This window comes from Ailuropoda melanoleuca, chromosome 16 (assembly GCF_002007445.2).
Source record: "Ailuropoda melanoleuca isolate Jingjing chromosome 16, ASM200744v2, whole genome shotgun sequence".
NCBI classification, from domain to species: Eukaryota; Metazoa; Chordata; class Mammalia; order Carnivora; family Ursidae; genus Ailuropoda; species Ailuropoda melanoleuca.
The window spans coordinates 58292019-58307224 of NC_048233.1; the positions used below are offsets into that span (position 1 = coordinate 58292019).

Genomic DNA, 15206 nt, shown 5'->3' on the forward strand with positions numbered 1-15206 from the left:
TATATGTGTGTGTGTATATATACACACACACACATATACATATATATAATTAAATACAATGTAGAGATAGAATGTAAATGAAAAAATGAAAATTAAAAAAGATTTTTAAAAAGAGTTGATAAAATAAAAAGTTGGTTGAAAAAGGAAAGAAAAAAATTTTTTTTAAAAATTAAATTTGAAAGACTAAAGAATCATGGGGGAAAAGCCATGAATTCTATGTGCTGTGTTGCCTTAGCGCTGGAGCTCTGCAATTTGCATTGATGGGTAAACTTGGTCTTGGCAGGACGTTCTTGCTGATCTTCTGGGAGAAGGGCCTGTTGCGTTGATTCTCAAACATCTTTGCCCAGGCGGAATTGCGCCGCCCTTGCCAGGGGCCAGGCTAAGTAATCCCCTCTGGTTTGCTCTCTGTGGCTTTTGTTTCCTGTAGGCTTTCCACACAGCTTTACAGGATGAGAATGAAGACAGTGGCCTCCCAATCCGTGGGCAGAGCCAAGGGCTTATGGCCCCACTCCCCAGTGCGCCCTCAGAAAAGCAATCCCTCCTGTCTCCCTGGTCCCCGACGGCACTCCATGTTCACCCAGCCTGTGACCGAACATTTCTGTCTCAGGCACACGACCCCGTTTTGAGTCTCCAAACCGTGCACACTCCTGTGGTGCACACCCGCACCACTCCTGGGGACGAGGGGGGGTCTCGCTGGTTCTGCTGTTTGTTGCGTCCCTGCTCAGAGAGCGGTCACCCAACAGTGCCGGGGTTCGAGGTTTATGGCAACCCTGAGCTGAGAGCCCACTCCTGGGCTCACTCTTGCAGCCGGCTCCCCACTCTGATGCCTGGCTCGCTCCTTACTCATGGGACCTGTCACCATGGGTGATAAAAACACTTTTGTTATTTACCTGAGGGTTAGGACCATGTGGGCACCAAGAAGTGGTTGTTCATTGTTTACGAGTACATTGCTGGGGTTCACACTTGTATAGTATATACTTCAGTATAGCAAAAAAAAAAAAAAAAAAAAAGAAACAGTAATTATATTTGGGAAAAGGAATCCAAAAGAAGGAGAAGAAAGACTTACTTTTCATTTAATCTTTCTATATTTTTCTTAATAATGTGAGGGCAATGGGATTAGGGGCCATTTTAGTTTCCTTCTTTATATAAAGTTATATATAAATTAGTCTTTTTTTTTAACGATTTTATTGACTTCTTGGAGAGAGACAGTGCAGAATGAGAGAGAGAGCGCAGGAGTTGGGGGGAGGGGCAGAGGGAGAGGGAGCCGCGGAAGCGCGCTCTCCGCTAACTCGCCCGCCAGCTGTAACAGTTTCTTAAGCCCAGGACAACTCTCTGAGCCTCCCCACATGTTAAATACCATACGATGGACGTGTGCTGCCGCTGAAGTCACCAGGCTTCCTCCCGGGGAACCACCACCCACCCTCGCATCTCGGAGTGGGATCTTGCTCCGTCAGGTCCAATCTCTGCCTGGGCAACAATGAAGGAGGCTTTGAAGAAATCCGGGGCGGCCTTTGCTGGTGCTCGCTCATCGTGTATCTCCGTGGTTCTCCTGCGTAACACGCTGGCTGGACTTAAATTCAACTCACTGCACTGCAGATGGAGTTCATTTTAAGAATAAACTTTTCTTAAATCTGAAAAAAGAAAAGAAAGAAACAAACAAACAAACACATGGGCAAAGTGTCAACATTTCTGGCTCTGGAACCAACGCTACCTCTTGCTCATTTGTCACCTTCTGTAGTTCACGAGCCTCCGTGGTCTCATTTTCTCCTGAAACCCAGACTAGTGACGTGGCTGGCTACCTCCCGCATAGTAGGCTGCACAGCCCTATGGGAAAGCAAGCTGGAGACTATGAAGATTGACACAGATAGGAGAGAGCCTCGGAGAAATGCTCATTTATGTACTTATGTATTTATGTATGTATGTATTTATTTATTTATTTTTATCTTGAAGAGGCTTCTCACAGTCAAGAGTATGATTTGTTTGTTGTTTTCAGTGTGGGAATTCATTCTTTAGGCGCAGGATTTAAACCTAGAACTACTGACAGGTGTGTCTGTTGTTTTGTTTTGTTTTGCTCTTCTCTTAGAAGCCATGTACGTGCAACACATTTTTTCAACAACTTTCTTCAAGCTGGAGCCGAATTTACCTAATTTACTCCAGGGATGGTTACGAAAGCACAAAGTGTGGAATAAAAATTAGTTGAATGTACTTCTATGATGTCGTCTGAATGTTTAGAATATAATTAACTGCTTGCTTCTGGCACACCTGTAGCCTCAGTTACAGGGGGCTTTAAAATGCTGGCAACGTGTAGGAGGGCATCTCGCATGTAGGTACCCTCCTCCTGTCCTTGGGAAACAAAACCTGCTGTTACTTTCACTGGACACTGGGTGTCAGTAATTTGACCTGGGGACTTGGGGAAAGGAAGAAGGAAGATGGAGGAGGGGACCACAAAGGAAAAGACACCATTGAAATTTGACTGTGAAAGGCGCTTACAGGGCATTCTGGAGGGACGGGGTCCCTGGGAGGGGGAGTTGTCCTGAGCAAGAACGGAGGCCATGGGAGAGTTGGGCTGCATTTTCTCTTGCCAGGGTTAGCTCTTTTGTTTTTGCCTGCATGTCTCACAGCTGTGAGAGTCCTTCAGGCAAGAAGCAACAAGTTGCAGGCTGAGGCAGCTTCAGTGTCTTTTGGGTAGGGTGGTTTTGCGGGAGGAGGGCAGAGGGCTCGTGTGGCTCTCTCCTGGACCTCACTTGCCACCTGCAGACTTTCTTCTAGTGGAATTTCCCACCCTATTAGGAACTAGGACTTGAGACTTGTCCACCAGCCCTCCCCCTGCACTGGGCACTCTCCATCTGAATGCCTGGCAGCCAGGCTTTGGGTCCCTGGCCTACTGCCCACCCTGGCCTTTCCCTTTTGTTGCCCTCAGGCCTGTGTAATTGTGAGTCAAGTCACTGGGCAACCAGGTGCCTTCAAAAAAGCCCCATGCTCTCTGGCAGCTACTGTTCATTTCAGCTAAAGCTGCCAAGATAGGAGGGCATCAGGCTTAAGGGGATCTATCCCACCCTGCCTCTCAGCCCCAGAAATAGTCAAGCTCCCTTCAGAGAGACTCAGATGGAATCTTCTATGGGCAAGCAAATACCACTTCACCTCTGCTGAGGTGGGAGATGGTAGCTCCTTCCTGTTAATTCCTCATCTCAATGTCTTTTCTCCAAGTGAGTTTGGCAGTAAAAGGACTGTCACTGTGAACGGATGAGACAGGAGTCTCCTTCACTGGCTTCCATTGCTGCTGCTGGCTCAGGGCCAGGAGAACAGGCAGGTGAGAACTGCTCTTCCTTCTACCAGGAAAGACTCTGAACTAAAGCAGTGCCTTGCACTGAGTCCTGGGGTTTTGTGGCTTCAGGCACCAATATGAGATCAAGTCTTTCTCTGACTGCTTCTCCTCTAGACCATAAAAATCTTTTCCTTTTCTTTTCCCTTCCTTTCCCTCCCGTCCTTCCGTCTTTCCTTTCTTCCCTCTCTCTCTCTCCCCAACACCTCTCTCTCTCTCCTTTTCTTTCTACCTCCAAGCTCCCTTCCGGAGTTGCTACACCTTCAGATTGGGACATCCTTCCTCATTTGCAAACCTCAGCTGTGTCTGGGGGCAGGGCTTCCGTGGAGCTGCCAGGAGCAGAAAGAAAGGCTCCCAAGTAATAGTGCTACATCACATGTCAGATGTAAGGAAACTGCGGGCAGATCAGCTGGGATGTGCCAGTTACCAGAAGGCTCCCTCCCCAAAGGAAGCTGAAGATCAAAGCTGACGTTTTCTTTCCTTGGTAAATTTTGCATGGTTTGGCGCCTAAAGCACATCTGAGAACAGGTAAGATTTTAGCTCAACTTTGCCTTATTTGAAGAGCTTCAGGTCTGTGGATTGGGGGCAGGGGGGAGCATCTAATTGGAAATCCAGGCACATGTGTCTCACAGCCATGTGGGCTGCGAAGGGGATGGCCCATCAGGCATTTGGAATAGGCTTGATTTTGGAATGCAGTGGATCTGATTGCTTCTTGGCAGCTTTCCTTTCCCAATTATGTTTGGCTTAGTCTAGTAGTCAAGTTACTTTACAGTCCCTAAGCTGATCCAGAAAGCCTACAGAGGGGACAGAGAGGACACTGTCTCAAAAGCACACTGGGTGGTGGGAAAGGGAGGGTTCTGGCTGGATTTGGAAACATTCATTGAATAATTCACAGCCCAACCCAAAGAAAGGGACTGCATATTATACCTTGGCCCTTTGTGAAGTCCAAAACTTAATGGAACCGGCTTCTCTAGAATACCGGTCAATTAAGACTGAACTTTGTTGTGCATTTTCAGTTGTTTGGTTCCCCAAATGTAGCTCAAGAGACATGGCAGGTATTTTGAATTTATTTTGTTATAAAACACAGGATTTCTTATAACGAATATATGTCCTGATTCAAAGATTTAGAAATCTTAAAATCTAGACCCAGTACGCTGCATTACACAGGTCAATGGACACTTTGATATAGGAGTTTCAATCTGAATGTGGTTAATTCTACCAGACTGAAGCTTTTTGCAAAAAGTTTTCTTTTTTATAATTTAGGAAGGAAGCGTTTACACAAAATTTGATACTTTAGACAAGGTAGCCGGCAGAATAGTGACCCTACTCAAGAGAATGGAGACTGTTTTTTCTAATGGCTTTATAGAATTCATGATCCACAGGAGTATATTCATGAATTCTTAAGTAGCTCAGCCACTTACTAAATCAAGTTAAAAAATAAAAACAAAAAAAACCCAAGAGGCTCTAAGTTGACGGTCCTTAGGTAGCAGGTGTAATGAGTAGAGTGTGCATGTATTCAAATGATACTAAAGTTCAGACACTCAAATTTGCAAATACAGTCTGGTCAACCTCTACCTTACCAGATGGAAATGAGTTGAGTTTTATGATTTAAAGGTTGATATATAAAACAATAGTAATACTTTCTAAGCCTTTATGATGTAATGTCTGGAAAACTTCCTGTCCTCTTCTTCCGATGATGAAATGTTGGACGGTGAGGTCAACTAAGAACTAACAAACTTGATATTTGGCTAATATTTTAATAGTACATTTTTGGTAAATTAAAATTATTGCCTGGGAAATTGTTCAGCCACAGGTTCTCCATGATGTAGCTTGGTGTAGTGGTCGGGTTCCTATTTCCTGTTTTCAAGTCAGTTACCTGTCCAGGCTCAAGGTCACCTGTAAAATAGAAGTGATAGCACTGAACTCAGTATTTCTGGAGAATTAAATGAGATGAATATAATAGAAAGCATTAACTGAGGGGCCAGAACATAATAAGTGCTAAATAAATGATTTTATACATACACCACACATGCACACATTCCCGTACGATTTGCATGTTTCTTGCGTTGTGATCGTTTTCTTATCCTGCCACCTAGAAGCAGGAGGGCAGACACATTAGAGAATCCTGCTATCTGATAGCAGGTCTGATGACTTACCTAAGGAAGAGAAGATGGAAATTAACAGATACTGACATTTGAGAACATGAGTCCACTCTATTCTTTCCTTCTCTTACCAAAAAAAAAAAAAAAACCCAGTCAAAAATTATAGCCTTTCATTTTAGGGGTCAGCAATCTAGGAGAGGAATCAACCTGCTCAGATGTATATTATTAATTTCCATCGATTTATTTTTATGCGTAGTAACTGTGGAGCTTCTACACTGACTTCCTGAGAATCTTATTCAAAACCCATTTAGTACAATTAATTAGTGTTTGAGGAAATTTTGCACTCTTTTATTAGAACTAGGAAATGTTTACTTTATACGTGCACAGAGAACCGGCAAACCTAGGTTTGGAGCAACCTCTCCTACTAGCCAGCATTGCGGGTTTGGACAAATCACACCCAGCATCTCTGAGCTTCCATTATCCTTGCATATCAGATGAGGGCACTGAGCCCAGTGATATCACAAGTTGTTTCTTTCAGGCTCTGAGAGTTCTAGTTCTAAGTTCTTTTATTTCCAAGATCAATGCATGAAATAACTTTCAGAGCTACTTTCTTGCGTTTCCAAACAGTGCTAGAGAAAACCAGCTGAGGGAACTTGAGTTTATACAATTTTTAAAAAGACAAAACCACACCCATTGCCGAAGTAGGATAATCTCTAAAACAGACAATTTAGTTCTGCCAAATAGGAGTCCCAAATAAACTTCCATAACTCTGAAGGGGAAAAAATATGGTGAGTCAGTTAGGAAAGAACACACACACATACACACACACACACACACACACACACACACACACACCAAGAGATGGGATTAAATTAAAAGAAATCTACCCTCTCAGTTTGGAATCCCCCTAATCCAAGATTTGTTTTGTTTTTCAGGACAAGCAAATCTACTCGCTCCCACCCAAATGAATCTGATATTTCATAAACCAAATTATAATTGGGAGTAGGGAGAGGCCAAATAATAATTAAGTCATAAGATAAATAAAGATTTTTGTTTTATATGTGCTCTTTATTTTAGCAAAGAAGACCCACCAGTAAAATAATTATATATATAAAATATATATAATATATAAAGATATATTTAGTGTATATATAATATACAGAAGCTATGTATATAGTTAGGAATATCTACTTTTTTCTTTTTCTCTTTTTTTTTTTGTTCTTCAAAGAAACACAGTAGTTTATCAGATAGCTACATGTCTATGATGCTTCAACAGGGCTCAATTTTCACAAGTCACGTGGGCTAAATGGAAAAATGGATTTCTACCAATCGCACTTACTTACAAGTCTATAAACTTTCAGAAAGAATTTGCCTTTAAATACTGATGACCCTCAATTTTTCTTTCATTTTGAATGTTCATTGCATTTGCCCCAATAGAGCTGTAAGTAAAACAGGACATGTTAAAGAGGGAAACCTTTTTCCCATTTCTCTCTGCTTTTATTTGGATTATCATTCACATTTGTCATAAACTGAGAAAGGGATTGTGAAGAATAGAAATGACCCGACAAGCTCCTTCATCGATACCCAAACAATTTAACTTCAGCAACACCCAAGTCTTTCCAGCTCTTCCACACTCTCCTCAGTGCCTCAGGCAGCTCCCATCAGCCTCTGATCTTGACAGCGCCTCCTCTCTTGAAATACCCTCCTCAGGGTCTCCATTTGGCCAAGCAGGCTGGAAAGAGGGGAAGAGTCAGGTTCCCCTATATCTGGAAGTGTTCAAACATGTTAGGTAGAACAAAGAAGGAAAAAAAGAAAAAAGAGAGAGAAATGGAAAGCTTCAGATGGAATGTAATTAGTGCTGGTTGGTACAGATGTCTATGAGGTGTGACCACTTCAACGGTAAGTGGGACATGGGGACAGTGCCATCTTTAAGTATAGGGATGGTGTTTATTATAGTGGAAAACAATGTATCCATTATGTATCAATGTATCAAGTTTCAAGTTTCATGAAAATCCTTTCAACCAACACCTTTTCAAACTCATTAATGAACACATTACAGAAAATGAGTGGAGTCTGAAATACACAAACTTACATGGAATTTTGATGATAAAAATGAATGAAAAGAACTTATTTTTTTCTGAATTGTCTTACTCTCTTGGAGAACTTAAGATGGATTCTACTACCGTCTGTATGCTGATACTCCCTAGCCTCTTTCTTTTGCTGCTTATTCAGGTAATTGCAGTACATTTTTCATTGGGTTGTGATGAAGATTCAATGAGTTATTGTACGTGAAGCAATTAGCATATGATTGGCATGAGGAAGGCATTTGGTAAATGTAAGTTTTTACTATTATTACTAGTATTGTAATCTTACCTCAATATATTAAAACCAATATTCTTACCGTACAACCAAACTAGTTATTCGTTCTTAAGATCCCATAAACAGTTAACACTATTCTTCCAAACCTTCAAGTAAAAAAAAAAAAATTAAGAGCAAAAAAATTTCTTTCCTCATTAAGGTACTAATTTCTTTTTCTTACACTAGAAATGTTACATCTGTGCTATATTGTATAATTCGAAGTCCCACATTTTGAAGGATGTTTATAAACTGGAAAAGTAACCATACATCCTGAAAGGTACAAAATCAAGAGATCATATATTATAAAGAATAGGCTGAAAAACTGAGTAGATTGAGAGAAGAAAGGGAATGAAGGAGACACATGATTTTGGTTTATTGTAACTGAAGGACTATTACAGTGGGTTAAATACTTCCTATACCATTTTGAAATCAGACCAGGACAAATATGTTGGATGTATTCTAAAAGTAGCTATGTTGGGGCACCTGAGTGATTCAGTGGGTTAGGTGTCCCCACTCTTGATTTTGGCTCGGGTCTTCATCTCAGGGTTGTGGGATTGAGATCCACATCTGGCTCTGCACTGGGGGTGGAGCTTGCTTGAAATTCTCTCTCTTTCCCTCTCCCTCTGCTCCACCCCCACACATGCCCTCTTTCTCTCTAAAAAAAAAAAAAAAAAAAAAAAAGAGGTAGCTCTGTTCTCAATATAAAGAAGGTGAGCTTGAAAGCTACATATGTTTATTTTGTGTGTATTGATATGTTGAGGTATCTTTCACCTTTGATTCTTGGCAAGTAATTTTAGCAAGTGAATAATTCATCAGTTAATAAATAGATCAGGTTAAGTACCAAAACAAATAAATAACAAGATAAACAAATTAGGATACACACATATATTTTTTCCCCCTGCTTCTGTTTTGCCTGTGGAATCTCCATCATCCATGTTGATATTTACTTGCTATAAAACCAGAACTTTTTCTATCTCTCATCTGCTTGCCACCCACTGAAAAAGCATAGCCTTGTACTAAGAAGACTAGTTATAACTTCATGGTAAACATATCCACGTCTCCATATGGCTATCTATAGGAACGAGGAATTTGCATGCATTCAGAAGCAAGTGATCACATCGTGTTAAGACTTCCTCAAATAGACGTTCTCTCTAAGCAGGTGTCCTGGAGCTTCTCAGACAACTTCCAGTACTATTTGTCCCCAGCCTTATTTTCTTGTCTACTTTCATAATTATCTCACTTTTCTCTTGAACTCTGGAGCTTCATGGTGAAACTTGAACTTTCTAATACAGCATTTCAGGCAAAAAGAAGATGTTTAGTATTATTTGAATATGTTTAACTTTATATATAAGGAGAAATGAAGAGAACTATTTTCTGTATTTAAATATGATTGTCTACCACTGGAACGAAAGCATGCCTTACATAACTCGCTCAAGGACAGGCAAATCCTTGTCTGTGGGCTGAGTATGGCCTACAGCCTGCTTTGTCCAGCCTATGAAGTAAGACTAGCTTTTACATTCTTACAAAAATTTGAGAAAATAAAATAGGAATAGTGCTAGGAACTATAGGTAGCCTGGAGAGCCAAAAATATATACCATCTTCCTTTTTATAGAAAATATTTGTCAACCCTAACTTAAATAAAGAGTTACTGCATTTCTTCTTTTTGTCCTTGTGTATCATATGTTATTTAAGGATCTAGTTAGATTATTCTGTATTTACGGGAACCATCACTGTCCTCTGAAACCACTTATAGAAAAAGCTTGCCAGGTTCCCCTTCACCTATCAGGGACATTAACCACCCTACCTATTCTGCATAGAAACTTGTGTTTGAACTTTCTGAGGGCCCCTTACTCAAAATCTATGAGGTAAACGAGTTTGAACTAAAGAGTATTTTCAATGATTCTTTTGAACTAAAGAACATTTTCAATGATTTTTTTCTAGGTAGTAGTGCTGCCCTATTGCTATATGAATTATTAAGAAAAAAATGGATGAGAGTTCCCGAGTAGGTATCGGCATGAGGCCCTGTGAATTGTGTTTCTCTTTTTATCATTAGGTAACTTCAGTGTGGTTGAGCTAACTGGAGAAAGCAATCTTTTCTTGTCTTGGCCCAGCTTCATAACCTGACTAAATCAGCCACGTTAATGATTCGAGGAACTATGTATAAAACAATCACCTAAAAGTTGTTTCATTTTTTTTTTAAAGAGTTTATTTCTTTATGTGACAGAGAGACAGCCAGCGAGAGAGGGAACACAGCAGGGGGAGTCAGAGAGGAAGAAGCAGGCTCCCAGCAGAAGAGCCCGATGTGGGACTCGATCCCAAAACACCGGGATCACGCCCTGAGCCGAAGGCAGACGCTTAACGACTGCGCTACCCAGGCGCCCCAAGTTGTTTCATTTTAATGTAGTGTAAAGTATTTTTTAAAGTTATGTTAGTGGTACATAAAGTCTTCTTATCTGTAAGTTTAAGGAAGGCAGGGAGCTATTTTGCAGTGCTTGTCATCGAACCCTCCAGTGTCTACTGCAGTGCCTGATACATGGGAGGAATTTGTTAAGCCGTCTGTGTGTGTGTGTGTGCGCGCGCGGGCACAAGTATGCATGCCTCCCATTCATCCCAAGACAGTGAAGTCTTGTTTCTATCAGCACATGTCACCTTCTGTTAATGAGCTAATCATGCTATGGGACAGGTTAAGAAGTTCTACTTCTTGCATATAAATTTGACATTTTCTAGGTAAGTTCTACTTCTTCATGTAAGTTTAGAGCCCTGGAAAATTATATATGAAGAAAGTGAGATTTAGAGCATGGACACAATTTTAGAAAGCCCCATATGTAGTCATTGCTGGAATCATAATGAACACTGAAGGGCTCAGTCTCTAATACCTTGTGCCTCTCTTTTCACTTGATTTCCTTTCCTCTAAATACTTCACGCCCTCAAAATTTGGTGTGTTTCTTAACAAAAAGAATTCACGTATTCCTCACTAAGGTGAAGCTTCGTAAAAATACTCAGTAAAGGTTTAGATTAAACGAACCACAATATCGAGGCACACTCTATTAGAAAATCCCAGTGAACAGATCAAGCAAGACAAGAATGGGGAGCTTGCAGAGCCTGGGGACTTCTATACTGCATTTAGAAAATGAACTGTATGGGGCGCCTGGATAGTGCAGTCGTTAAGCGTCTGCCTTTGGCCCAGGGCGTGATCCCAGCGTTCTAGGATCGAGTCCCACATTGGGCTCCTCCGCTGGGAGCCTGCTTCTTCCTCTCCCACTCCGCCTGCCTGTGTTCCCTCTCTTGCTGGCTGTCACATAAATAAATAAAATCTTTAAAAAAGAAGAAAATGAATTGTATAAGTAAAAAAGTAAATGATGGAACAGAAGTAGCACAATGTACTGGATTATAGTACCTCTAAAAATAAATAAATTGCATTAGAATTTCCCTCAGTAGAACATGTTGACTAATTTAGTGTCATAAAAACATTTTTTTTTCCAAAAGGCATGTGCAACTGAATGTCAGTTAAAATACCACAGATATCATTAGTGATTCTTTCTATTTGTGGAGTATTTTTCTGCCTTAAAAAATTTTCAGACCTTGTATGCAAACATAATTACAAAACCTGTGTCATTGGTTCTGAACTCATTATCTAAAATTTCTGGAAAAAAACAAAGAATTCTTTTCATCTGGATCCTGATTCAGCATGTTTATCTTATTTACTTTTAGTCACTGCGCTTCTGTTTACAGCATATGAAATGCTCTCACCAGAACAAAGGTCCCAGCGCTGATAGGCAAACCTCAAACTCTGGCAGCCGAGCAACTAGCAGGAGCCAGAGTCCACTTGCATTGTTCACACTCTTAGAAGTCAAGTTCAGACTTGATCTGCCCGAGATTCCTTTTAACCAGGATTTGTCATAGCAGGGAGCTGACAAGATTTCCCTGCAAGGACCAGAAACATGACCTGTGCCATCGAGAAGGCTGCCGTGCTGGATGGGGCTCATTTGATGCAGATCTCCTGGAATGAGGGTGGAGAGTCTCTCTACCCAGCCGTATGGCTGAGAGACAATTGCCAGTGCCCCGACTGCTACCTGCATTCTGCAAAAGCACGGAAACTTCTCATGGAAGCTCTTGACGTGAACATAGGTATTAAAGGCTTGACGTTTGACAGAAAAAAGGTAATCCGCTCTAAATGACCTCTCCTTTCTCCCCCACGTTAAATGAAGGGGTTAGTCTCCGATAACTTAAATGATGAATTATTTTTCATTTGATCGTATGCACGCCTACATCTAGAACCCTGTGTGTGTAGTGCTTGGTGCAAAGTTAGCATGCTCACTCAGTGTGTGGAAGCTTCTGTTATTGTTATTGTTATTACTACTATTTTGAAGAACTATTGCCGTATTGCTCGTTATTCCTTCAGTGTGTGACAGCCTTGAAGACACAATCAGACGATTTCATAATAAAAAGAATGCTTCTGGGCCTCAGTTTACACACCTGTAAAATAGGGATACTAACAGAACTTGTCCGTAGAAATGATGTGAGGACTGAGTGAGATACTATAGGTAATAAGTTTTGAGATGTTGTCTGGCATGCGGTGAGCACTCAGAAAGGTGTATTGATTATTGTATTTTTAGTCAAATGAGTGAGTCGAATGCAAGGCTTCTAGGATTCCTGAAAACATAGCTCTCAAAACCACAAACTGGATGGGGCCACCAGCCTGTGTTTTTCCCTTCCAAATTCACTGGGATAGTTCTCAGAGGAGCAAGTGTGACCAGCTAGGTCATGGCTCTCCCTGCTTCTTGTCTTCATCTGGACTCAAGGACTTTACTCCCAGGATTCACTGCTTGTGAGCTGGGTGACCTTAGAATTGTTATTTACTTACGTCCCTCACTTGAAGAATGTGAATACTGGTAGCACCTTCTTTCTTGGGCTGTATGACAACTAGACAAGTTATGTCTGCTGTACTCGTGACACAGGACACACGCCGAGTGCTGTGTCCTTGCTACTTCTTGTGATGATGGCCTGGCTCGGCATCGTCATGCCTGCTTCTGATACTTCTGGAAGGAAGGCTAAATTCAGGGATACCTGCCGTTAAGTCATCACAGAAAGTTTGGAAACAACAGGTTTAAAGGACACAGAACGAGAAAAGAACTTCGGATCTAGTCAGCTTTTATTTCTTGTGTGGTATTTAAGGGACCTCAGACTGCAGATGTATCCCTTTGGCTTTCAGTTTTCTTGTTTTCCCAAAGTGTATTCTATGCTTAAATGAAAATAAGATAAAATAAAAAAATAAAAGACTCAGGGAGAATTGGATCCCCTGAATATCTTAAACTGACATTCAAAACCAGAGCAATAGTGAATGAAAGTACATAGAAGCATGACATACACGTCCATGATACCTATATACATATGATATTTGCTTTCTGTGTTACAAGGTTTGTATCACGTGGCCAAATGAGCATTACAGTGAATTTGAAGCTGACTGGCTGAAGAAAAGATGCTTTTCACAGCAGGCCAGAGAAAAACTGCAAAGAGAATTATTTTTGCCAGGTAACCTTACCGCCTTTTAAAACTTGTATGGTAAGAAATTTGCGCGGAAGTAAATTCAAACTCTTGTGTTTGGTTGAAACGTTATTGTAATTTATGCACAATGTTTAATGATTTACCAACACAGATCGTTTGGGTAGAGATGAAAGGAAATAAAGAGGAGGTCTAGAGGTTCTAAAGAGCCTGGAAAAGAAAGAGTGCAGCAAATTTGTATCCTTGTCATCTACCACGATTCTGGACACAGCAGATACTCCCTAAGTCACCACTGCAAAGGAGTAGGGTGAATGAGGTGGACTTCTTAATTTTATCTAAAGCCACAACAACACAAAATCAGCAATGCGGGAATTCCTAACCTGGTATCCACAGGCAAAATTATGTGATCCCCGAATCCCATGCAAAGGTATACAGGGTATTGAGTGAGCATGGGAGCGTGCGTGTGAGTGCATGTGTGCAAGTTTGTGTGGGGAGAGGTTAATAGGTCTCAAGGAAATCTGTGACGCAAAAATGTTCAGAAAATCTGTAGTAGCTGGATTTGGTGGGAAAAGATTTTATTCTTGAGCTGAGAGACAGAATAAAAGAAATACTTAATACAGGTAAAAAGTTAATTATTTACTCTCTGTGTAATTTGAACATTTGTAACATAAGACTATGTGGGTCAAAGGCAAATTCTAAAAATCTCATGATTCTTAAGTATTTACCAGAATTTTGACTTCTACAAACACACTAACAAGGCAAGTCTCCCTGAACTTTCTTTTTCACTGTTAACCAGATATATTGGACCAGGCTTGTTGAATTTTTTAACACCTCTTCTGAGAATTCTGGGTCACACACCAAGATAGAGACCTCACCTACTCCTTTCAGGCCTGAAATTCTCAAACATGTATAGTAAGTGGTTTAAATGCTAGTTTCCTGGGTGTGGAGATATTACTAATTAATTAGCTTGAACCACACAGTTCCGCCTTGTCCTGTGGTTATCAATAGGGCATGATATTGTCCCCTTCCTGTTCAGGCACAGGCTGGGGTTGTCAAGAACTGGGTTCCTCTATATTCTTGGTCTCATCATTCTGACAACTGACATAGTTTTGCTCTAGTGCTTTCTGTCTAAACTGCCAGGAATCCACTTTCTTCTTTATCTAGCTAGCTGGTGGAATCCAGATGGGCATCCAGGGAAAGATGTTTATCCTGCCTTTCCCCAGAGAGGGTATTGTTAGATTCTCCAAGTAGTCTCTAATTACATAACTGAGTAGAAATTATCTGGGTCAAATAGCTGCTTCACGAATGTATTATTATTTTTTATTTATTTTAGACTTCTCTGGTACTCAAAATATTTTTCCTTAACTCTGCCCTAATTTTGTAATCCTGTTGGATTTTGCTTTCATTTCCTTCAAGTTCTTCTTTCGATTATTTCAGGGAATAAAAGCCAACTTTTTATTATTACAGCTTAAGCTTTTAAGCACTGTAAAAAGATACAGCCACCCTTCTCCATTAATATTTCTTGACGAATGCTGTTTTATAGCTTACGTTTCTCAGTACTATCAGGCAGTAGCAAAATGGAAATGATACTACACTCAGTTAAGTAGTGGAAAAAACCAGTCACACTGACAGACTGCAGTCATGAATAATATAAGGAGAACTGGCTGCTATTTAGACACTGGAAAATACTTTAATGGTTTAAAACAAGATCAGATTTTTAAAATATATTCTCAAGCTGTGCAGTTGGTGGGGTAAAGGAGAAAGCAACGGGCCATTTTTGGAATATTGCTTCTATGGCTTTTTGCCTGTACAATTTGACACCTTATTGTCCTGCCACCGCATATTTTCAAAGATTTAAACTCCAGAACATGCAAACAAACTCAGTTACATTTGTGAAAGGATTTTGTTTTTTGTCCTCAGTG

At 40.7% G+C, this 15206-nt stretch overlaps 1 protein-coding gene across 2 annotated transcripts in view; it reads left to right on the top strand.

The window, feature by feature from the left end:
* Positions 1 to 3192: 3192 nt before the first annotated feature.
* BBOX1 (gamma-butyrobetaine hydroxylase 1) overlaps positions 3193 to 15206 on the top strand; it is a 60548-nt gene continuing 48534 nt past the window's right edge. The window contains exons 1-5 of one of the 2 annotated variants that reach the window (XM_034645448.1): positions 3193 to 3310; positions 3562 to 3850; positions 7657 to 7759; positions 11689 to 11942; positions 13200 to 13314. In XM_034645448.1, coding sequence (XP_034501339.1) covers positions 11724 to 11942; positions 13200 to 13314 — 334 coding nt within the window. In that variant the 5' untranslated portion in view covers positions 3193 to 3310; positions 3562 to 3850; positions 7657 to 7759; positions 11689 to 11723. The remainder of the gene's footprint in view (positions 3311 to 3561; positions 3851 to 7656; positions 7760 to 11688; positions 11943 to 13199; positions 13315 to 15206) is intronic. The other variant, XM_034645447.1, reaches the window with a different exon arrangement.